This window comes from Gallinula chloropus, assembly GCF_964237585.1.
Source record: "Gallinula chloropus genome assembly, chromosome: 1".
Lineage (NCBI taxonomy): Eukaryota > Metazoa > Chordata > Aves > Gruiformes > Rallidae > Gallinula > Gallinula chloropus.
The window spans coordinates 205417193-205443440 of NC_140085.1; the positions used below are offsets into that span (position 1 = coordinate 205417193).

The window sequence follows — 26248 nt, forward strand, 5'->3', positions numbered from 1 at the left end:
TCTAGTACTGCAATGCACAGTGCCATTATATTGCAGTTCTGAGACAAAGTTACAGATGGTCACCCTGTCCTTGAATTTCCATTTCTTGCCAAGTTTTATCCCATCCTTTAGATGATTTTAAGAGAGTGTTAACATCAGGACATATCTTCACCTCTAAAACCAACAGTCATGAAAGGACTAAGAATTTCTCTGCAGCCTAAAAACAGGCAAAATACTATCCAACAAGAATTGTGTCTTCCTAATGAAGATATGAATAGAAGTGGGAAAATCCATTCAGTAATGTTTTCTGACTTCAAAACAAACAAAACCCCACTAAAGACATTTTGCCTGCCGTATTGGAATAGGAGCGGTGAACATCACTAACACATTCATCACCAGTAGCCATGGGGAAAATAAATAATTTTAGAGTCTTAATTCCTTAAATGTGATTATCCCTCAAATCCTACAAATACCAAACATCCATGTTTCAGAACTGAAATAAATGAAAATGTACCTGTGAGACTAGAGACCACTCTTCAACTCCTACTCTAAATATTGGCCTTTCTGAAAAGTTATTTGGGAATAAAATGGAAATTCTCTTTCAAAAACCCTTTATAATAACGTCCCCAGTGTGTTCTGCCAATTGCATTATTTGGCTGTATCAAAATCTCTCCAAACCTGTTACTGGAGAACTGAAAGAACAAGAAGAGAGAGTTCCCCAAGATGCCAGAAGGGAAGCAAGTAATCATTTAAAAACTCATTTCTTTCATACATAACTTCTTCCACACAAAAGACAGAGCTAGCACAAATCCAAAGAAGGAACTATGCTGATGTATTGGCTTTGCTGAAGCATCACACCTGTTGAACATGAAAGTCAATGGAAATTGTGCATTTAGTTCCCTCGCTGTGCTGGATGCTGCGCTCTGCACAGAGATGGAAAAGAAGCAGGTTGTCACTTTTATATAAATCAGTTTTAAGTTGGGACCTCCTAAAAATATATATATATAAAATCACTAAACTGCTGAAGTGAATATAAGAAATTCAGACACCTACAAAGACAATGTACCGTAAGTCCTGACACCAGCCAAACCCAAGAGTAAACGTAAATGGATGTTCTCACAAGACAGATCTCCACAGTCTCATGTCTTCTCTTTCCCATTTCACTTTTTTTTTTCCTGGGCTCATCTGCCACCTTTTTCCTTCATATGCACCTTTTAATTTCCAACTTTTCTTTCCCTCTTGGCAAGCACTAGTTAACCAGTGAATACACAGGCAGCTTTAGGGCTCTTAGCTCAAGGCATTATGACATAGCATCCTACACCTCCCAGTGTAATTGTGCAACTGTGAAATTCCTACCATCCATCTGATGGAGAATCCATTTCCCACAACCACGTTGCAGTTTTGGTTTAACCAAGAGAGACAGCATCACAATTTTGCTTGCCCTGGCCAAGAAAGGCCTGCAACATGCAAACGTTTAAACAGCAGCCAGGGAAGGCATCCAAATTTCTTTCAGGAGCAGATAAAATTCAGCCTTTGCAGTCTCATTTGGAAAGCTCTAATACAGAGCAAATGTGGCCAAAACTTCCCAAAAAGAAGAGACCTCTAACCACCCAGCACAGGAGTTCAGTAAAAGATCAGCATCTGACTATGCATAAAGAAGAACAATTTGAGAGAGGAAAAAATTACAGTGCTGTATTGGCTGATTAAATCCTTGACATTATAATTAGCATGGATAATATGAATATATTACATAAATAATTCCATTATATAACATTCTTCTAATAAAATAATTGATGTCTCTTAATTTTTAGTATTACTGAAGCCATCAAGCACCTTGGCACGGGGCTACTTCCTAAAGTAACTCTTGCAGATCTTGCAAAGTATACTCCAGGGTCAGTCTGATTTTTCCAACAACACACATTCAGGTTGCTGGAACTCTCTTTTGTAGCTTAATTTTAAACTGATTCTGTTTTTCCTATTGCTCCTGTGAAACCCCTGGAGTCTTACACACTGCTGGCTGCCTACACACTCCATCTGAAGCACGCTGCGTGTTGCGTCTCTTATCGCTCCCTCCGCTGCCATTTCTTGCTCCTTGGGTGCACCCTTTAGAAAGCAAGCCCTACTAAAGAACTGAGTATCATTGTGATGCTGAAAGGAATCCTCAAGAGATATAAAAACTAATCATCAGGGATTACTCCTAGATAACACCCTGAGAACTCCTTTTTACCCCCTCTTCAAATTTCCTCTCAAATTTGGGGATGAAAACGGAATTTCCATTAAATGCCATTAGCATGGTAACAAAAAAATACCCCCATCTTTCTAGTGGGGGCTATTTTTGGCTCTTTTATACTTGTACTTTCTGTTATTTTCTTGTTCTATTTTGTATGCAACTATTGAACTTCTGCTTTTCCTCACTAACGCAATCACAGTTAAAGTTACTTCCATATAAGCTAATAAAAGTGCATCTGCTTGGAAAATTTGTGAAAAAAGTCTATAGATTGTATAAAACATATCAGTTTGGTTTTAAATTGTCATGGCAACACTGACGTCTTCAACTTTAAATGACAGAGTTAATATTTGTGGAATGTTGTACTCATAATATATTTTGGGAAGCTGCAATAAAGAAGAATAAACTATTATTTTAGAATATAAACCTGAGTGACATATGAGTACATCTCATCACATTTAAATTTATTCAGCATTTAGCAGCTATTGTTTACAACAAATCCCCTCAGAAAACAGTCTTTATGATCTCAAATAGCATTTGCTTTAGACAAATCAAGGCAGAATTTCATCGTGTTAACTTTATTACAACTCCAATCTGTCTACAAGCACTGACATCTGAATTTGTAGCTTTAATTCAACGTATAATTCAGCATATAGGTATTTCCCAAACCTATCATGCCAGTGAAATAAATAGCATTTTAAACACATAGTATCAAAGGATTTTAACACATCAGCACACAGTACTTTTAAGGGTTATAGTCACTGACAGGAAAATATTGTGACTCCTGTTGGTGAGCAAGGTAGTTCAGGACTACCTCTGAGCAGCAGAGGTCAAGCAGGACACAAACAGAAGTGTCCTACTCAATGGTTAGGGACCAAACTCCTTTTGGTTACAGTTATTTGAAATGAAAACTGTAGATTTTGCTATAATTAGTTATTAGGACAGATAAAGCTTTATATGCAAGTTGATTAAATTAAATGCAAGCCGAACAAAACTCAGCCACCGAATCCTACTATTAAAAGTGCGGTCAGCATTTAACTTTAGTTCTCCCTGGCCCTATCTTAACTGCCTAGAGAAGACTGTCCAGCACGAGTCTTCATGTGTAACATATCTTGCAACTTTAACATAATTCATGAAGAATGCCAAATACTTCCAGAGTCATTTAAAACGGGCTGCATCCACACAGTTCCTCCTGTCCCTAATCCAGCCATCACTACTGTTGAATTCCTTTGATGTGCAGAAGCAGCTCTAAGTTTGTGTCCATGCAGACAGAAAGCTGTCTAGGACACTGAACTGAAATGTGTCAGAACACAGAACAAGGTATTTGAAATTATTTTCTCTTATGTTTTCCTTTTTCTTTTTCACAGCAACCTATGCACGTGCTTAGACGTTTAAGCAAATGTAAAAAACCAACAGTGCACCAGAGCTTTGTCACAGTTTTATCATGTCAATTAAATACTGTGCCAGAATGGCTTCAGCATGTGAAAAGAGAAGAAAAAGGTTTATTACATAACAGTAGCAGCAGCGGAATTCTGCGGGATTTTCACTTTGGCTTTCAAAATGTTTCCATTATTTTGGTTTATGGTGATAGAAATGCAAAGATGTGCAAGAAGCAGCTTTGCACAGCAAGGGAAAAACGATAAGGCTGAAAGCAATTTTCCATTTTACAGACTCCAGCACCAAGGAAAAGGCAACATGCAAATTCCCTTTCTGCAAACCTGTAATACCAGCACACCTCTTTGCTAAATCCATAAATGAGGGTCAGCATTACTAATACTGCTGTGTATTTTTCACTGCTTAAATTCATGTATGGATTACTGCAGAGATTTTTAAATTAAATGAGTTTATGTCCAAAATTTAAAATGGTGTGATGAACAACACAAATTAATCTTTCTCACTTTCTTCTAGTGAAACGTAATCAAAAAGGGAAAAAAAAGCCTTAGAATTTCTGCGTACAAATAGAAGGTAATTTCTATGGAGGTAATGTTCTAGAAATCACTCTCTATACACCCACAAGCATCTATTGACATAAGTGAAAGAAGAATTACGTAAGTCTTAACAGCATGAATTTGGGAAAATTGAACTACTTACCACAGTCAAAGGCAGAAGGAACTACAGACAGGTTACTTAAAAGCTATCAGTAGTGAGAACCTAAGACTTCACACATGTTTGGGTTTTTTTACTCTAAAACTAGTAGGAGAAAAAAAACCAAAACCAGTTTTCAAATATTTTGGTGACATTTTTGTATCCTATATCATGCTTCTGTAGCAGAGAGACCCCAATCTGCTTTCCATGCTGAAGAAAGTAAAAAAGTACAAATACAGTCAATTCAAACATTTGTTTTTTTTTCCTTTAGACATGGACGTGTTTTTCAGCAGTGAAAATTAAAGAAAGATTTGGGGCTTTGTCATGATGTTCAGAAGTCTGACATAACAGCATACATGGGATGGTTGTGGGAGAGTCTGTATTTCAAACTCCTTGAGGTAACTACATCCACATCTACATGCTGTGAACAGAAGCCAAAAAGTAACAGGAGATAAGAGAATGTAGTACAGCAACTACAAAAAGAAGAATGGGAGAGAGGGGAATGATAAATCAGAATATGCTTTTTATATAAATTTAAAACAGAGGCTTAACAGGCAAACGAATAGCAAAGAGATGGCATATTTTCTCCATCTGATCTCATGGAGCTCATGAAAAAAGGAAACTGTACAGATGGGAAAAAGAGCTATGAGGACAAGCATGGCTTGACCACAACAGATACTTACTCTGAGAATCTGAGTGGGATCCAGGCACGAGATAACATCACATTGGCCTTCATTTGCCAATGGGATTAGACAGAGGTTTCACACAGAGATTTTGGGTTTCCATCTCCCAAAGCTCAAATAAAAAAGTAAATCCTTTCATGAATTGTATCTTTCTATTTCAACATCCCCATCTCCCTTTACAAAAATGCACTTAGGGCATTATCTTCACAGATCCGTAACAACTACCCTGTGTATCTTTCGAAATACCATTAAAACACTAGATATTGGACAAGTAACATTCATGTGGAACAAGGCATTCATTCAGCTGGGCAAAAGCTGGAAAACAAGCGGGTCTGTCTTGCTCATTCTGGTCCCATTTATGAGGGTAATGCCCATTTCTTCCATCCTCAACAGCTGTGTGGCTGGAATTTTCTTTTTGCCACAGTCCAGTACAGTGATAAAAGCCCTGGGAAAATCCATGAAGGAAATCACAATGCTGTAATCTATATGTTTGGTGGTAACCACAGCTGGCCACACCCACAACTGTATGGGGAATAACACTTCTGGCTGGTCCAAAACATCACAGGAGGAGTACATCACCTCAGTCTTGTGTAGTGTGTGAAGACAGGGCGGGTTTAGGCTCCTCCATTCACATTGGCAAATCCACATTGGTTTAAAGGTGGCAATAAGGGTGATGCACTGTATAACCAAAGAGTTGTAAGGCCTGGAGAGCCACCTTGCTGCCAGACACTGAACATTCACTTGGCTGAATAAGGTTGGGAAATATGGAGATGTATAATCTATTAGACAAAAGCTCTAAATGAAAAAAAACCCAGGTATATTGGGCTGTATTATGGTAGCAAAGGCTCTTTCAGTTTGCCACCGTAACTTATCCTTGGCTGAACAGTCAGCATTTTTAAGACATTAACTTCAAGTCACAAATGCAATTTTTTTTCTAATTTAGATAAAATGTGGTTGCTTTTCCACTCAGACAAAGGCACTCAACTGGACCTAAGGACGAGTGACTTCTCACATGTTCTTTTTGTCCACAAACTATGCTAGCATCAGGTCTGACATAAGAACTTAGGGAAGAAGAAACTATCATGAGAAACACTATCATGAGAAAAAACGCAGCAGAGATCTTTAAAGGAAGGTTGGTGGCAAAAATATACCCTATATTTCATTCTTTAAAAGCAATTGCCTTGTCTGCAGTGGATAAATCCTATTGCAGTGGCCATACCTAAGAAACCACAACAATCACTCAACAAAAGCAGTTCAGATCGATAAAATGAATGAAATTTTTCAGCAAAATGTAAGCAATAGTACCTCCCTTCTCCCATTCTAGGTCAGATACAATTTACAGACTTTCAGCAGTTCCTTCCCACTCCCACAGCTCTTCTGAAATATGAGAGATTCATTTTTGTGGACAGTTTTTTCCACTTCTCAAATCAAGTTGCAAAAATTCACGTGTGCCAAATTTGTGTAATAGGTTATCAAACTAAAACTGACAAGAAGAGGTTTGGTTGCTAGAATTCCTGCTGGACACAAAAACACCTTGCTGATTCCACTTTAGAAACGCAAGTCTTTTGGAGGACTATCCCACTGAGCCCCCAGATCACAATGCAGATCATTCTTTGCAGTGTGGGTTTATAAAGCATATGAAGAACACATCTAGAACTTCTGCAATCACACTCTAAGGTTTTCAGGCTGCTGCAAACGCTTCAGCACTAACACTGACCTTGTAATGTTGTGAACAAGAATGCCTTCTACCTAAAGATGTGGAAAATTCAGAGTGGTAGGAGCCAGTTTCTGAATTCAGGATCAAGAAACAATTACCATCTGGGGAAGGGAATCACCTGTACAGAAGCTACCAAAAGCATTTCAGATTTTAACAATCTGGAATATATCATGCTTCTTTTTATGAAAGACAAACAAAAATACCTTCAAAACCTAAATGTGACATTGCATGAGACTGGAGGACTTCAGCAACATAAATTAAATTTCAGACAACAAAAAAAATCCATTGCAACAGATTCCTCATACAATCAAAAGAGAACAACCTAATCTTGAACAGTGATGGTCAAAAACATCTACTCTGAGTAGATGTGCTCCAACACACTTACCTAGTAAATACATAAGATGGCTCAATCCTAAAAGACTGGTAACAAGCTAGCTATTTATTCAAGAATCTTGTTCTAATGAAATGATGTGATGTTGTACATCTTTGCCTAGTAACAGAAAAGCAGCATAGTGTATAGCATCTGACCCAAAGCTTACTGAAGTCAGTAGGAACTTCAGAGCCTTCCCAAACCAAAAAAGCAGTTGTATAAGCCAGGAAACACAATGCATTCTTGTAACATTATTTTTAAAAATCATCCTTAAACAGACAAGCAAAAAAACCCAAACCCTCAAAAACCCCTAAACCAAAACAAAACGCTTTTAGAATGAAACACAGTAAACCCAGCTGCTTGCTTGAACCTAATGCAATCATTTTATATTGTAAAATCAATCTCCAGCAATGGCTAAAACACATGGGGAAAAGCATAAACAAAGCAGGTGGAACTGCCACTGCTGCTCCACACTTGCAGCTCTCAGCATTTCACTGTGGAAATCATAAGCCTAAAGCCTATCTAGATCTCCCTATTTAATATTTACCCATGTAAATGGGTACCACACAAGGTCACTAAGTCTTTTTTCCTCCTGCTCATGATTAAGGCCTCTACAACCTCATGCTTCCAGAAACAAAACAAAACAAAAACCCAAACAAAATAAACCACAAACCCCAAACCAACCACCAAATCCCCAAACCACCTCCTTCATGTTAAATTGCTCTGTGACCACAGCACCAATGAGAAACAACAATAGCTGTTTTCTATTAAGCTTTTTGCTTACTTTGGTTCTCTTCACATGGCACCCATTCCATGCCTTTGCAGATAGGCTATGCTGTAGGAGCTTGGGGAGCATTCAAGCTATAGGTGCGCCACGGGTACATTACAGTAGCCTTCTATGTTTTAAATTGGTCCTAAATTCCCTTTTTTCAGAATCCCCAAAGTTCTGTTTCTCTTTTTAATCCCCCAAGCACGGAGACGATGTTTGCAGACTCACAATGACTCCCCAATCAGGCAGTAACAGCCTCTTGTGGTATCTGCTCGGTTACGGCTTCACTCAGCTTCACGATTACCATCATTTTGCATTCATCAACCCTGACGTTCATCTGAATTTACTGCCTCGATACCCATGGTGGGATCTCTTTCTCCTTATTTGAGAGGTCTATAGCATAATCTCCTGTGTCTGAGCTAGACATCTTAATGCCTTTTATACCCATAATGTCTTTCAGATGGCATTCAAAATAGGACAGATGACTCACAGCACTGAAATACGTGCGTGTCTCCAGCAGCTCTCTGAAGTGAATCTTAAGAACCAGTTCAGATACAAGTTTCCATATTGTTAGAAAAATCCCATATTTGTATTTTGAAATTCTATAATTTACAATGACCTCTGTATTTGTCAGTCCTGAATCAGTATGTAACAATAACAATTTGTCAGGTCGTAAAGTATCCCTTCCTCCAGATGGCTGATGTATGTGTTGAACAGAAGAGATTCCTGATGAATGCACTGATCACCTCCTTTTATAACAAAAAAACCCACAGTTTACTAATGCTCTCTGTTTTTCTTTTAAAAAGACTGCCATTATACTTCTCACCTTCCGTTCCTCAGGAAGAATAAAGATCACACCCAGTTCACAGTTCAGCATGTCACACCTGACTTCTTGCAGACCATTTACGTGAGGGGTCATTTGGGTTTAGTCATTCATTGTTATTCATCAAGGGCAACCAGGCTGGTGAAGGGGCTGGAGGGCAAATCCTATGAGGAGCAGCTGAGGGAGCTGGGGCTGTTTAGCCTGGAGAAGAGGAGGCTGAGAGGAGACCTTATCACCACCTACAAGTACCTGAAGAGAGGTTGTAGAGCGGTGGGCGATGGTCTCTTCAACCAGGTGACAGAGATAGGACAAGGGGAAATGGCACAAAGCTGTGCCAGGGCAGGTTTAGATTGGCTATTAGAAAAAAAATTTTTACTGAAGGAGTTGTCAGGGCCTGGAACAGGCTGCCCAGGGAGGTGGGTGAGTCACCTTCCCTGGTTGTGTTCAGAAAAAAGGTAGATGAGGTACTTAGGGATATGGTTTAAGACAGGTTGGGAATGGTTGGACTTGATGATCTTCAAAGGTCTTTTCCAACCTTGTGATTCTGTGATCTCAAATTCAAATGTCTCTTTAAAATAATGGGCTTCTATAAATTTGAGCAAAAATTTATTTTTACTGACACTGTTAACTCGAGCCAGTTTTTCACTTATTCCCTGTAAATAATGGCTCAAGCAAAGCAATCGCTCTGCCCTAATTTATAAAGGATATTAATGCAAGAACTTTGTTAGTTCGCCTTGCGTGCATTTATCTTTATTAAATGCTTTAGAACAGTCTTTTAGATCCGTTTTTTTTTCAACATCACAATCCTGCAAGCTTCTTGCTTCCAATGAGTTTTAACTCCTAGTTTTATGCTTTTAGTAAACTCAAAATAATTACTTAAAGTAATTCCCTCTAGATAATTTTTCACTCTTCCTTATCGAAGTTTCCTCTAAGCCTGATCTCTTCCATTCTCTTTCCTTGGACATGAAAGTACTTTTTAAATAATGGTTGGGTTCTGGATTTGATTTTTCTTTTAACCTCCAGAAGCTCTCTATTTTTATATTCATCCACTCTTGGATTTATTTTTTAATAAAAACAATTAAATAAAGTTTTATCCCATTTAGGGATTTTGAATGTTTTCACCAGTGGCACACGTGCAATCAGCCCAAGTGCTGCAGAGCCCCTCATAACCTCCAAGCATTTTCTCTTTATGTACTCCTTTAACTCCCATTAAACAGATGCCACATTTCTTTGTAATTGCCTAATTCTTTGTAGTTCCCTCTCCTGTACCAATGCAAAAGTTCAGTTGCCAAATTTCATCCTCATTGATATAGAACCTTCATGTTTGTAACAGCTACATACCAAGCCAGGCTGTTTCTACACAGATCAAGTTTCACCATTGTCCCAGAAATCCTTACAGTGCAAGTATCTAAAAATCTTTGAAGAAGTGGCTGCAGGTACAAGAATACTAACCAAAGATGTTATGCATGCAGGAGTTGGTTTTCTGTTTTCTCCAAATTCAATGTTAGCTCATACCTTTTAGCAATAGGTACAGGTGGTGGAATGAGAGGTGAGAAGCCACAGAAAAGTAAGTAACAAGGGATAGTCAGTCCAATCCCCAGTTAACATAACTACCTAAAAACCAAAAGCAGAGGAAAATACCAGGTAAGGAGGCACCACAAAAGCTTCCAAATTGCTGAAGACCAAGAAAGACTGCGTAACTGGGAACATGACCTTTCCTCAGCCACAGACTTCTGGGCTGAGTGAACCTCTCATACAGTTGCTCTAACATTAAGTGTTTCAGTCATCAAGAACTTGGAAAAGTCACAGCATTTAAAAATTGAACAGGATAAAAGCAGAACAAAAAAAATACAGAGAAAAATTATTAGAATTTTCTCTTTGAAGACTCACAAGGCTATATAATACAGAAATTGTTGATCTCATTTCAAGTTTGTTAGTCTTCCTTACATTGTTACTTAATATTATGTCAAAAGTACAAAAACTAAACCAAGGATGACTGAATTTGCTCTAAGAGTCAAACATGCTGTCCAGTTTGAAGTGAAGAAACTTGGTATCAACAAACATATGAATACACAAACAACACTTCACAGTGTTTAGGAATTTCAGGGGCCAGTCAAGCACATTACTGTATAAACGTACATACCTATGAGTCCATTTGGACTCATCTGAGTTTGGAAAAATTAAAGTAAAAAGGCTATTTCTCTTTCTGAGAGCACTCTCCACTATGTCGTCATAGGGGCACTGCAAACATTTGCTATTACCAAACCCAGGAAGCTCAAATTAGCCTTTTATGTTCCCATCTCTGCAAAGAATCAGAGTACAAAAAGCAATACTGAAAAGTGTTCAGTGGAAAAAGTCACATGAAAACAGCAGACCCAACACGGGACAAATTGAGCCCATTAATCACAATTTCAGAAGGACATGTTAGTATCGATTTACAAGCTGACCTTCAATGCCCAGATCTGAGTTAAAGACTTATTTTTAATTCCATTCCACTTAAGTTTTAATATAGGCATTCATACACATACACCCTGAACACCATTTTTCACAAAAGTTACTTCTAAAGAAAATATTTAATGGAGACAAGACAACACAAGATGAATAAGGTCTTTGAGAAAATGGCAACCATTTCTCTTTGTTATGCTTATTAGCATACGATGTGGACAGTACAAAGTCTTGTTACATCCTCACATTTTCATTTACTTGCAAATGCTTCCATGACAGATGTGCTAGTTAATTATAGTTTTGAAGGAAAGGTTTGTGTGTTCAGGTGTTTTGTTGTTGGGTTTTTTTTTAAGGGAAGGTAAAGAAGGAAATAAAACACTGGGAACAAGACATGTCTGCTTAACTGGACATCAAGGGTATAATTTTTTTGACTATGCCAGTGGGAGACAATGAGAACTTCTACCAGGGCAGCTGAGTGAGAAGATGCATAAAGCACACTCAGTACTTCCTAAACTTCTGATCATCTCTCCACAGAGGGACTTCCTGACATGCAAAGTGATTTATAGCATCAGATTAAATATTTTCTACTGGGCACTATCATGGCTTTTCCAATTCTTTCAAGTATTGCTTAAAGAAGAACTTTTAAAAGGAAAAAGAAAAAAGAAAAAAAAACCAACCCAAACCTACACTCCAGCATCTTGTCTGCCTCCTAGATAAATAGAAAAACAAATTTTGTCTGTAATGATACTAATTCAATGCTAACAAGCTTTTTCAAAACCTGCTCAGTAGAGCACAAAATACTGGAGTGGTAACCAAAACACATTTTGAAGCATGCTAGAGAAACTGTATGTCACAGTTATTGGAAATCACCTCTACCAAACACTTCCACATTGAGCACACAAAGTAGCCTTTATTATCCTGTTTGGATGACAGAAATTAATCATCCCATTTGGACTGCAGTATCTGTCTGTGAGCTGGCAGTGGAATCACTCATGGAACCAGAACATATAAATCTGTGTGGCCTGTGAGCATAAATTATCTCATTACCAAGGATGTGCCAATGGAATTTTGGGTATTTTGCTTCAAGTGTCATTGATTCATGTAACTTCTAGATGGAAGAGACATTCCAAATGCTGAAAAAATGCTGCTTTATCATTACTCATCGCTAATTTGAGGAAAAGCTGCTTTGCTGGCCATAATTAACTCATTAAGGTACAACACACTAACAGCTTTCACTTGAAAAGCATAAAATTCTACAGGCAGAAGAAGAGCACAACCACTTCTGTGAAGAAACTGAACACACCCTATTTCCTGCACGCACAAATGTTTCCAGCACTTTGGTTAACATCTACCAGATCATCTTACAACAGATTCACAAGGCTGGAAAAGACCTTTGAGATCAAGTCCAACCATACCTGTCCTATGGCTAAACTATATCCCTGAGCACCTCATCTATCTGTCTTTTAAATACATCCAGGGATGGTGACTCAACCAACCTCCCTGGGCAGCCTGTTCCAATGCCTGATAACCCTTTCAGTGAAGAATTTTTTCTAACATCTAATCTGAACCTGCCCTGGTGCAGCTTGAGGCCATTCCCATTGTCCTATCTCCTGTCACTTGGGTGAAGAGACCAACACCCACCTCTCTACAGCCTCCTTTCAGGTAACTGTAGGCATTGAAAAGGTCTCCCCTCAGCCTCCTCTTCTCCAGGCTGAACAACCCCAGTTCCCTTAGACATTCCTTATAAGATTTGCTCTCCAGCCCCTTCACCAGCCTGGTGAAGGGTCCAATCCTTCTCTGGACACACTCCAGGACTTCAATACGTTTCTTGCAGCGAGGGACCCAGAACTGCACACAGTACTCGAGGTGTGGCCTTACCAATGCTGAGTACAGGGGCACAATCACCTCCCTAGAACTACTGGTCACGCTGTTTCTGAAACAAGCCAAGATGCCATTGGCCTTCTTGGCCACCTGGGCACACTGCTGGCTCATATTCAGTCGGCAGTCAACCAACACCCCAGGGTCCTTCTCCACCAGGCACCTATCTAGCCACTCTCCCCTGAGCCTGTAGCATCGCATGAGGTTGTGATGTCCCAAGTGCAGGACTCTGAACTTGGCCTTGTTGAACCTCATCCGGTTGGTCTCAGCCCATGGATCTAGCCTGCCCAAATCCCTCTGAAGAGCCTCTCTACCTTCAGGCAGATTGACACTTCCTCACAGCTTAGTGTCATCTGCAAACTTAATGAAGGAACATTTGATCTCTTCATCCAGGTCATTGATAAAGACATTAAACAGGACTGGACCCAGGACTGAGCCCTGGGGAACACCATTTGTGACTGGCCTCCAGCTGGATTTAGCTCCATTTACCACAGCTCTTTGGGCCTGGCCATCCAGACAGATTTTTACCCAGTTGAAGGTATGCCTGTCCAGGCCAGTGTTAGACAGTTTATCAAGCAGAATGCTGTGAGGGATGGTGGCTTTGGTGAAGTCAAGGTACACTATATCCACAGCCTTCCCCTCATCCACTAAGCGGGTCACCTTGTCATAGAAGGTGATCAGGTTAGTTTGGCAGGACCTGCCTTTCATAAACCCATGCTGACAGGCTTCATTATTATTCAAGACAATTAGAATTCTCAACCAAAAGCAACATACCCAGAGCACTGAGGCTTCATGTCCTCCCTGATATTTCTAATAATATAATGCTTAATTAACAAGCCACACGTGACACCTTACCTTTGATGCCATACGCATGAACAGTGAGTTCTGATCCTCTGCTGTTCTCATCTTCTCATTTTTGACCAAATCGTTGAGGTTCATATTATCATCATCATGAAAATACCTCACTCTTTCTTTATCTATATGAGTCGGGACCTGAAAACAAACATTTTGAAAATAAATATTAACCTAGTGAGAAAGATCAACTATAGAATTCAGATCCTAATAATTTCAACAAGTTTACAGAATCACAGATCAAGCTCAGCACACCTGAAACAAATGGGTGTGTTTCTTCATTTGACATATGGGAAAAAACATCTCCTTTCTTCAGTTCCATCAGTAGGTCTAAATAAAAACATAGCCTCTTCCCACAACTGTGATATCCTTTATATCGTTAAGCTATCAGAGCTGCAAAATTACCACTCAGGCAAGTAATTGACTGAAACAGTTAATCTGCACATGGTAGAATATTCAAAAAGTAATCTTCATTATTTACAGGTGTTGTTGAATTTTCAACTCAGAGAGACTACTGAAACACAGCAATCACAGACATGACTGAAGAACTGCATAAATGCAGTACCTCTGCTGGGAAATGTTGCCAACTTAGACAGAGTGCACAAGAGAAGAGAGTTTGTCCTTTAGGGCAGGACTAAACTAAATCCTGAAGGAGCACAGGGAATGATCATTAACACAAAGCAAGATGGCATTTTCCAAAATGGAAACAACAGGCATGTGACAACTAATTCCTCATCCTCTTGCGCCTTCCTTTCCTCCACAGCAGTGTTACAAAGTGATCTGTCCTACTAATCAAGAACATACTTGCAAGAAATACAAGGTATTGTCATCTCCTCATACACCAAGACTGAAATATTAGTTTATTTACAGTTGCAAGCAAATATTGTAAGGATAAAACACTGCTCAAGCCTCCAAGCTTCCTGCTGTTTCTCAAAGCACTTTGTTACAAAGATTAGGCCACAACTGTTTTACCAGGAGTAGCAGGATTTTCATCAGGAGAGGAAAAAAGGAAAATTAGCCACTGAGACCTGAGTATCTCAGTAGAGTTTTTCTTATTTTGGAAATATTCACTTCTGCTAATTTTTATTATTTTCATAACTTTATGCAATATAAACCACTTGGCTAAGAGACTGATAATTTGAAAAACTTCCTTTTCCTCAAATGTGCATTTAAATAAGACCTGAAGTGATCCCTAAGGAAATGTAATCTGAAAATAAACTTTATATATGCTTAATAAATATGTACTCTAACACTTAATTACAACCATGTTCTGAAAGGAACTTTTTAACTACCTATTGACATTCTGACGAGACACTCATATTAATTATGGCATCATGAAAGTAAAACTAGGAAACCATTTCAGAATTACACTTTAATACAACTGTAAAACTCACCATCTGTCGCTTTCTCCGTCCTCCTTTTGGCTCCTGGGGTTCAGTGGGTGAGGTGACAGGCCATGCCCTTCCACTTTGATCTGTTCTGACAAGGACTACTTGTTCATCATCTTGACGGCTTGGAGCCTGTGTCAGGTTTTAAGATATAATTTAAAACTGATGATGCAGGCAAAACCAAAAATAACACCTAACCTGCACTAAAAAGATGTTTAAAATGATATTTAAAACCCTAAAGAGTAAATAGAGGATTCTTTACATTTTGCATGTTCATTATAATTCAAAGCAGTCAGTATGACCTCACACAAGGTATTTGTTTCCACATTCACAAAGAAGAGAACATTAAAAATATATTCAGCTAGTTAAGTGCAGAAGAGCTACAAATGCTTTCCAAAAAAGAACCAAGTTTGTATTCTTGGTTCTTTCTCATAGAGCTTCATTCCCAGAAAAAATACAACACTTCTGAAGACCTAAATAGATACTATTGAGCTGATATATACTACCATCATTATAACGGAGTATTCCTGAAAACCATCTGAAAAGCTACACCACTTCTGGGCTTTCTGTGGGTTGGGCTAACAAACCAGCCGAAACATTAGCTATTGCTTTTCAACATATTCCATTAGAACAGTTTTCTTTCCTACACTGCACCTACCACCAGTACAGATTGCTTTTATCACAATGTAATATTGAATATTTTGTAACATTGATTCTAGGATATGCAGAACATAAGACAAAAACAGATGAGTAGATGTACACTGATTATTTAGGTAAAAACAAATTACAATCCGAGGCTGAAACATCAAACCACCTGTTTGTGTGTTGAAATACACAGAAAGAAAGTCAGCATTTACCTGATCTATGCCAATTAAGTCATGTGACTTTGGGTGGCAAACACATCCAGTCTCACATAACTACAGTTGTACTTAATTACCACTTACACATACCAAAAGCAACTTGGGAATCATGATGAGGATATATTCCAAACCTATCTAAATCAAGCTCTTAAGGTGCTGGAGATGTGAGGCAAGAAGCACACACAGGACGGGGCAACAGGGGAAGCTTTTCACACATCCTTGTCCTCATGGTGGAACAGAGCCACCAGTTCATCTGCTGAAAGAGCAACAGTAGGGCACAAGAAATGCAGATTTCGAATTCACTGAGGAAAAGGATTGGTGCAAATGCTGAACAAAGTGACAAGGAGTGTTGCTCCACTGAATTTTCTTTCCATAAATTTAAAAAAACCCAACAAAACCAGTCTCATCAGGGACATGGAAGTCAGCAGCTGCTTGGGCTGAATAACTATGTGATATTAGAGTTTAAGATTCTAAGGGAAATGAGGAAGACAAGGAACAAAACAAAGAAAAAACCCTGTATTATAAGGAAATACACTTCAGTCTAATCAGGGATCTGTTTGACTGGATATCATGGGAGATGGTCACAAATGACAAAGCTACCCAAGAGAGCTGGTTGGTCTTCAAGGACAACTTCCACAGAGGATGAGAAGGGACCATTTGATACGGAATTTGGCTAAATGGGGAACTTCAAATGAAGCTCAAAACCAAAAAGGAAATTTACAGAAGTCACTCAGCAGAAACACAGGAGCACTTTCCAGACACACAGGGACAGAATTATGAAAACCATGTCTGAAGCTGAAATTAGCAAGAGATACAAAGAACAAAAAGAAGGGCTCCTACAAGCATTCTGGATACCCTCCTACGAGCAAGGACAACACAGGTCTACTGCTGATAGAGGGAAGACAGAAAGGACACCTTCCCAGTATTTACCAGCAAGGTCTGCTACTGAGCTTCTCAGGCCCCAGTCCCTAGCAGTTGTATTTGGAGAAGTACAACCTGTGGGAAAGAAAGATCAACTTACCACTTAGGTAAACTGGAAATATACTAGTTTATGGATCAAGATGAGATGCATATGCTAAATTGGGCAAGAGATTTCTACCTATCACACCTGAAAAGTAGTGGATGCCACTGGAAGAAGGTAAATGTATTCTGTCACCTTCAAAAAGGTGAGTAAGAAACACCTGGGGAACAGCAGTATGACCACCCTCACTTTAATCCCTAGAAAAACTGAAGGACAAGTTCTTGTGGAAGCTCTTGAAGCACAGCAGCAGCATGGTGTCTGGGAACAGCCAACCCAGATTTGCAAACAGGAAGCCATGTCTGATAAACTGCCTTCTGTAGTGAGATGACTTGTTTGGTGCATATGGAGATTAACAAGGATGTTGTTTACCTTGAAGCTTCCACATTGTCAAGGCAATTTCAAGGCATTTTTGTTGCCAAATTGCAAGGATGTGTAGACTGCAAGATAGGTGGGAAATTGTATTACCACATTCAAAAAGTAGTTGTCAGTACTTTAAAGCATAACCAGTACTCCTCATAGTTTAACTAGCACACTGCTACAGATGCCACTGGTCAGGGATTGATAGAGGGTTTGACACAACTTTAACTTCAACACCCTGGAGAATGGACCAGAACATGCTCTCAAGTTTGCTGAGACACCGAATGGGTAGGATGTGGCTATGGTTGATAAGATTTGAGGGTAAGGTTACCAGAGGGAGCTCAACAAACTTAAAGAACAGGCTGACAAAAACTTCAGACAAATGCTGTCTTGCACCTGGAGACAAACTCACACATTGGCAAAGGCTGCAGACAGACAAAGAAGCAACTGTAGAGAAAAGGACTTGGGATCCTTGTTTGACTGCAAGTCAAAAAATGATTTTGAGAGCCAGCTAACCACACCCTGAGCTGCGTTTTCCATTTTGTAGATCATACAGTAACAAAAATTCTAGAGGCCAAAATGCTACCCTTAATCACTCACGTGCCATTCGTTCCACCACTTTACTACCCACAGAAGAATTGCAAAGAAGTAGTTTTCTCACATTGCCGTAAACTATTAAGATTACAGAGGGAAACTGGCAACTGAAATTAGGTGAAAGCATCCATGCTCCCCAAACTGATATAGCTCTGGACAAAATACAGTAGAAAAACATTCTTATGCTTTAATGATGTATTCTTGAAACAGCTGACTGAAATAATCAGTTTTGACAACTACTGAAAAAATACAGAGAGAAAGTAATCATTTCCCCCACCATATACCTAAACAGAAATTTTCTTGTAAATGCATTTGTAGATTAACATCCTCTGTATTATCAGCTAGAAGCTTTTCAGCAATTTTCTACTCTGTATTTTAATATTTATCATTGATACAGATGCAAAAGAGTCTTCAAGCAGACTTCCTTTATTCTTTTTCAGAACATAATAAAACTATTTAAAATAGATGTAGAGCTTTGCAAGCCTCACCATTTTATTCACTTTCCTTGTAATCAACAGGCATCAGCAAGAATTTCTTTTATTCTTAGCAAAAAACATTTGCTACTGTTATTCTTGTGGTCAGCAAGTTCTAACCTGCTCACTTTATGACACAGAGAGAGTTAAATGCACACCTTACCAACCATTTGTGGTGGTTTGACCCAGGCTGAACACCAGGTGCCCACTAAAGCTCCACAGCTGGACAGAGTAGAGAGAATTTAATGAAAGACTTGTGGGTCAAGATAAGGACAGGGGAAGATCATTCACCAATTACCTGCACCAGCAAAAGAGACTCGACTTGGGGGAATTATTACCAACCAAATCAGAGTAAGATAATGAGAAATAAAAACAAACCTTAGAAATGGCTTCCCTGCAGCCCTCCCTTCTTCCCAGGCTCAGCTTCACTCCTGAATTCTCTACTGCCTTGAAACCAGCCAGCATTTGGTCTATCGGACATGGGGGAAGCTTCTAGCAGCTTCTCCCCAAAGCCACCACTGTAGCAGCCTGTTACTAAACCCTTACCACACAAACCCAATACACTATTTCACCATTCCCTCTCAAAGCACAGAGACTATTTATTTTAATGGCTCACAGGCCATAAAAAGATTAATATATTGCCTTTTTATTTAATATGCTTATTATTACTGGTTTAATAGTTCAAACTTGTAAATATGAGCTACCTGATCCAGAAATAGTGTAATCAGCCAGCTGAGTCCTTTATCTGACATGCATCTTTTATTTAAACTGAATCAAGATAAATAGGTTAACTAAAGAGAAATGGTGCCATTTTCCTTTCTCTATCTCTATCAGCATTTTGAACCCAGTTTTTTTTTTTTCCCTCAATACTGTAGTTCACAAATCACCATGTCCCAGGACCCCTACTAATAGAAGACAGCTCTGGTTTGTTTCATTTTGAAAATTTTCATTTCAAACTTGAAAAGCATATTGCTACTGAAAAGGTATCACAAGATCCATGTCACAACATAATGGATGAGAAGATGTATGAATGAAGCATAAATTATTTGTAGCAGCCCTTGGCAGCAGAACAGCATCAATCAAAAGTTGGTGTGATGCTGCCACAAGTATCACCAGCATCCCAACCTCTGCTGAGTTTGGGCATTGATGAGACACTGGAACAGGTTGCCCAGAGAGGTGATGGAGTCCCCATCCCTGAAGACATTCAAGGTCAGGCTTGATGAAGCTCTGAGCAACCTGATCTAGTTAAAGGTGTCCCTGCTTACTGCAGGGGGTTGGACTAGATGACCTTCAAAAGGTCCCTTCCAACTGAGTGCACCCCGCGATTCTATGCTATCATAAAGTGCGTGTCCGTTCTGCATTATGCTCCTATCTCTACTTCTGTTGAAGGGAAAGATAAAAAGCACCACTAAAAAATCCCATTAGCTGTGACTGACAGTTCTTCTCAGATTTTACAAAGAAGAAAAACAGAACACGTGAACACGTTAAATGCTGGATTGTCAGAAAGAAAGGAGGCCACAGAGTGGTCCTCACCATTAGACATAGATACAGAAGGATAAGATGGAAACTACTGGTATTGTTGATTTTTCTTTATCAGAACCCAAGCAGCAAGCTCCCAGTTGTCTGGTTTCAGCTCAGTCAGCCAGTGCAAGGTGAAGGGTTAGTAAAACAACTACCACTTGTATGAGCACAGAGGAGATCCCTTAGTTTGTTGCACAAGAGGAACATTACGCAAGATAATGTAAATCCTGACTGGGCATCTTCAGAACTGTAAGGGCAAAAGCATACACCTTCCTCAAAGAATTACCTACAAGTGAAGTCATCTGAGTTTGGACAGAGAAGTGTAAACCCTGAACTCCTAGTCTATCCACCAGCACTGAAAATCTTACAGGCACCTAAGTTTTTATGAGTGGAGTTCTAGAGTCATGCCACACTAGGAGATGAGCATGCCCAAAATTGCTCCCACTTGGGCAGAAATGAATGGTTTAAACTTCTATTCCATATCCAAACCCAATCCCAGATTTTATCCTTCGATGATGTGGTTCAGATCCAGCATTCATTAACACTTGAGCTCATGAAAAAGGGCTGCAATCATAGATTTAACTCAGAAAAATAAACTCCTTTCTAGAAATACTATGGAGGAGTACTATTCATTCATTTAACTTCAATGCAGCTCAGGAAGATTACAAATCTATCTCCCATGACTGTGCTACCCACCAAGCAGAGAGAGGAGGCAGCAGTGGCCTAGAACACCTGTACAGCAGGAGTGATGAGTAGACATTAAGCCAGACAGAATTCATTAGCACGTATGAAAATGGAGTATTATCATATAGCTCAGTGAAGGCACACCCATGGATTCCAGTCCTTCAGAAAAAATACCAGGGGCAGAATTAATATATCCATTTCCCAAATGACTGCTTAAATACTTCATTACACCTCTCTGCTACTGCAGACTCCATTTCTAGGTACTTACTGTTGAATCTTACACTACTGTTACAGCTGCCTACAGAGTAAAGCATGGAGTGCTAAGTGCTGTTCCCTACCACTCCATTTATGCAATCAGCCCTCAGTCTCCCCATACCTTCATCTGCCCCCACCAACTACCTTCTCATTTGGAATGGAAGTTACTATCGTTTCAGCTGACAGACCTCTGTTCAGATAATGGATATCCTGTCAAGAGCCAGGCCAGCTCAGCTCCCTCCAAAACAGGGACAACAGCACTTTCCCACCTGAGAGCTTCTTGATTGCACTACAAAGATGTTTAGGTAAATCAGTTAATTAAATTAGAGCAAATAATGGTGACATCACTAAATCAGGTGATATTAGGACAGCCTTTGTCAAATTTATAAACAACTTTATTACTCCTAATTTGAAGCTATCTTCCACCAAACAACTGCTTTACATCTGCAATTCTTGCCTGCTGAAAGCTTGTCCAGGAAACCCCAATAGTCTGGTAATTCTGTAGCTACTGCAGCATGCTGACTTCAACAGCTTAATTGCATTTTCCCATGAAAAGGCAAATGAAGGTTAAAGTTATGGACCAAAAAGCTCTCTACGTAAGCCAAAATTCTCTTACGACCAGACAAGGGGTAATGGATAATGAAAGAGGGGAGATTTAGGTAAGATATAAAGAAGCAATTCTTCCCCATGAGGGTGCTGAGGCCCTGGCACAGGTTGCCCAGAGAAGCTGTGGCTGCCCCCTCCCTGGCAGTGTTCAAGGTCAGGTTGGATGGGGTTTTAGGCAATCTGATCTCATGGAGGGTGTCCCTGTCCATGGGAAGGAGTTGGAGATGGTCTTTGAGGTCCCTTCCACATAAATAGGTACGTTTCCTTCTCATCTTTTTACTTTTTAAAGGTGCTCTAGTCCTGCTTCAAAAAAATCACTTTCTCAGCTTCTCAATACATGTCATCCCATGAGGTCCTTCAAAGTTGCCTGTTCTAGCAATAAGCAAGTCAGTTGAATATTTCACTAGAATATATAAAATTCAGCAGCTGCCACTAAACACTGAGTTGTTGATTTAGAAGCAGTCCTCTCTAGATATGACCATTTCTCCAGGTGAATACTCTGATCTTGGAGATGCAGAATGGTTCACAAATCAAGCAAATGCACAGTTCATGGGCACAAAGCAAGCATTATACTGAAACAAGATGTACACCAGTTTAAGCTGACGTATGGAAATAACTTCCATTTTTCCACATGCTATACTTAGATGGTCTTACACCCTATTTGGGGCACTACACTTCAAGAAAGCTGTACACTTAACAAGAGGGAAACTGGAAAAAGTAAAAAGAATGACCAGTGAACATGAAAAAGTGCTCTAAAAAATAGCTGGAAGAAGAGGCAAAATTAGGAAACACATGTTGTTGGGTTGCAAAAGCTCAAAAGTTTTTGGCACACAGAATGTGTGATGAATAGGAGGAAAACGTTGTAAAATACAGAAGAAATGCAACTTAGGTATTAGAATGGTTCTTCTAACATTAAGGAATGTAGAACAAAAGTACAATTGCCTACAAAGAATATGGAAACATATTCATGGGGGGGGGGGGGGGCTAAGAACCATGGAAGTGTACAATGAAACCAGAGGAGGAGAGTAGCACATTAGTAAGTTCTAACGAGAGTTTGGAGAAGAATCCCATTTACACAACATGAAATGATAAACATTTTAGATATGATACTTACTGAATTCTTTGAGGTAAAACCATACAACTCACTAGGTTTTTGTAGGGATTGTTTGTTTGGGGATTTTCTCTTATTTCAAAGAGCCCAGAGTCCTGACATGAGGCATATCAGATTTATATTTAATATTCCAGAGAAAAGGAAAACATTAAAAAAATTATATTAATATTTAGCTTTAAAAGACAAAGTACAAAAAAAAAAAAGAAGTGGTCCATCAAAGAGAAATTAAAAGGAGCAGATGAAAGGATAAAATAATTATGGACAACATGAAGACTAATGTGAATTCATGTTAGAGACAAAAAGTAAATGCATAGTATGAACCAAGATGAATTCATTGGATCAAATATGCCAGACATGGCTATTCAGAAGATTAAAGATGGTATTAGAAGTAAAAGACGTCTTTCAGAAGTCAAGATCCTGTCGAAATAGAGCTGAATTAAAAGCACAGCATAAATATAGTAAATTGATTCTATTAACATAAAAGGCCAGGCAAAAGTTTATTTTGAGAAGAATCTTACTAACAATAAATACTAAAGCTATTTCTGAACACATCAGAAGCAGAAAGCTTTCAGGCAGGGGAAGAAAAAAGGATGATCAAATGGTTATAGCAGTATCAGAAGATGACATTTGAATAATAAATTAATTCTTTTTATTCTAAATAAAATATTTTCCTATTCATCAACTTTTTTAAAAAGACAAAATGAGAATCAACTTCAGGAATCATGCTTAAATTGAAATACCAGTAAGAAAGTTTTCAAACAAGCTGCCACGAAGAGATGATTTTCACTAGAGGTCCCAAAAAGAATTCTAGTATGTAATGTCCACATCCTGCAGCATGCATTATATCACTTAAATAAGTCCCAGTACACAAATAATGGAGGGTGGCACATAAAACAAACCTTTAAAATGTGCCCAAGGCTGATTCTGGGAATTACAGGGCGATGGATCTAACAGTTGTAATGGACAAACCCACACAACTATAATAAGGAACAGAGTTTCTCTATACTTTAACAAATGTGGTGTGCTGGGAAAAAGCCTTTGCACGGAAAAGCTGTCATTGAGAAGTATTAGACTCTTCTGAAGGATTTAAAGGAGTGTGGATACCAATCTAACTGAAAGAATGTACTTAAAACTCCCGTTACATCTGTTGATATTTTCTTTACACATTTATAGACTTGCATTCCTACAACGGCATGACATGGTACACAGTAACACCCATATGCCATTCAGAATGGCAGAACCAACTTTCTTTCCTACTAGCAAACTCTAAAATATTTTCAAATATTCAAAGGAACTGTTACCATCTGTCCTGGTTTTGGTCAGGATGGAGTTAACTTCATTTGTAACAGCGGATGAATGCTGTGTTTGGCAGTTAAAATGGGAGTAGTGCTGATAACACCCTGATGTTGTTAATTGCTGTAAGACAGTCAAGGACTTTCTCAGCTCTTCATGAGAAAGGAGGGGCGAAGCCAGGACAGGTGACCCAACTGACCAAAGAGAGTATTCCATGCCAGTTACGTCCTGCCCATCCTGCGTGGATCTTGGCCCTCAGCCAGGGTAAAACCACGACACCATCTTTCTAAAGGAGGCAATAATTACCTATTTATGCTTTATGTAAAGAGTCACTTGAGTCTGGCTTTTTGCTTCTGTTTTACCTTGCTTTTAGTATCTGGAGAGTGCACTATTTTTCCACAGAATGACAATACACAGATTACTTTAAACCTTTCATGTTCCTGAACTAAATATTATTAAATAATTTAAAATATTAAACATGTTGAGCTATATTATAAACCAAAATGTTGGTGATAGCAATATTTATTAATGAGTAATTATCATCAGGTGAATATTATCTCTTTATATAAATATAATATAGGTATAAATATATATTAAAGTACTTATATATGATACATAGTATTACATTTTAAAGTTGAAACTGGAGAAGAGGTTCAGTCACTATCCCTGAATCTTGGGATGACTGATATACAGGCAGTATAGTTTACAGTCTGAAACAAAGAAAGATAGTGTGTATTTGCAGAATTGAGGGGGGAATTGTTTGTTGTCATTAACTAAGAAACATGATTTTTTTACATCAGGGCAATTAAATATGCAAAGTACACAGTTGTTCTCACCAAACCTACAAACCACTACAAGGCGATTAACACCCAACTGAACAAAACAAACTTGGTTTTGAAAGAGAAATGCTCTAAATTAAACACATAAATAAATAAAATGCAGTTCTTAAAAGGAATTTTGAACTCCCTGGAGATGGTGCCTGTTCCACAATCCAGGAGGAGGAAATGGACAAGCTCTGCAACAGGTGCACAGATTAATTTGAGAAATGGACACTGGAGTTGCTGAACAAGTAGAATAAACAAGCCAAGCATCTGATCTACTCAACTGGAACTGGTTTTCAATGTTAACAGCTAAACAGAATAAAATATATTTTAACAGTCAGTATATTGTGGGATAGGGAGCAACTTGAGCTAAGAAAACCAAACTTCTTTCTTTTTAATTACTGATGCAACAAAAAGCTACATGCTGTGTCGAGCTGAGAGCCACCTGCAAATGTTTACCAAGAGCTACCCTACAGGGGTACAAGCACAGTGCAACGAGGGAATAACAAAGCTCAGCAACAATCTTCAGCAAGGAACAAGCAAACACTGTGTACAAACTAGATGCTGGACTAAGCTTCCAACCTGTTCCTCCCCCTTACAGTCTATGGCCAATGGAAATGCTGTGAATATTGCCTTATTCCACTATTGGAAAAGTCTGTCTTTATAATATAATAGCAAACAAGCATCTAGAAGACATCTAGCATGAGGAAGGGAAGCAAGAGCAAACATCAACATAGGTTAAAAATGTAGTATTTCAGGAAAGACTATGTAAACTTAGTAATAAGCATCACTACTACAACTTCAAGGGGGATTAAGCTAATATAGAAATGGGATTTAAAAACAAAAGGTTTACAAGATCAAAAATGGATCATCAGGACCTTGCACTTAACAGTGAGGAGAATCATTAGAAAATGTAATGCAAGCTGTAACACAGAAATGAACTAGCCTACGTAACATTATCCTCATCAGGTAGTGCTAACTTTATACATAAAGCAAAGTACTAGAAAGAAAGAAAAAAAAAGCCCCAAATAATCCACAGCCCCTGCTTATAAGTTAAAATATTCATTACTATAAAAGGATTAGGTACATGGGTAACCACTCATTGTGGTTATCCACGATGACAGCAATTCCCCCAGCCAGCAACTGACACAGACAAGTTATATAAAAATCCATAATTTTACTTTACTAATACAGAACGTAAATTTCCCTTTAAATTCAACGATACTTTGTTCTTGCATTATGCAAAAGGGTATTTTAGCTAAACTGTTTATTACTTGGAATAATTCATCTGACCACTAGTTGTGTATACATGGGATGATTTGGAAGCATTCACTGTAAAGAGGTGATGAACAACCTGATCCCTGGCCCAGGGTGAGCTGCGAGGTACGGAAAGAGATTTCAGCTACCAATTAGGTGAGCAGCATGTCACCTGGCTG

General features: G+C 38.8%; 1 protein-coding gene across 1 annotated transcript in view; it reads right to left on the reverse strand.

Moving 5' to 3' along the window:
- Positions 1 to 26248, reverse strand: part of CWF19L2 (CWF19 like cell cycle control factor 2) — a 75392-nt gene that overhangs the window by 15529 nt on the left and 33615 nt on the right. The window contains exons 11-12 of the mRNA XM_084276717.1: positions 15223 to 15348; positions 13832 to 13969 (exon numbers count right to left, since the gene is read on the reverse strand). Of these exons, the coding sequence (XP_084132843.1) occupies positions 13832 to 13969; positions 15223 to 15348 (264 nt within the window). The remainder of the gene's footprint in view (positions 1 to 13831; positions 13970 to 15222; positions 15349 to 26248) is intronic.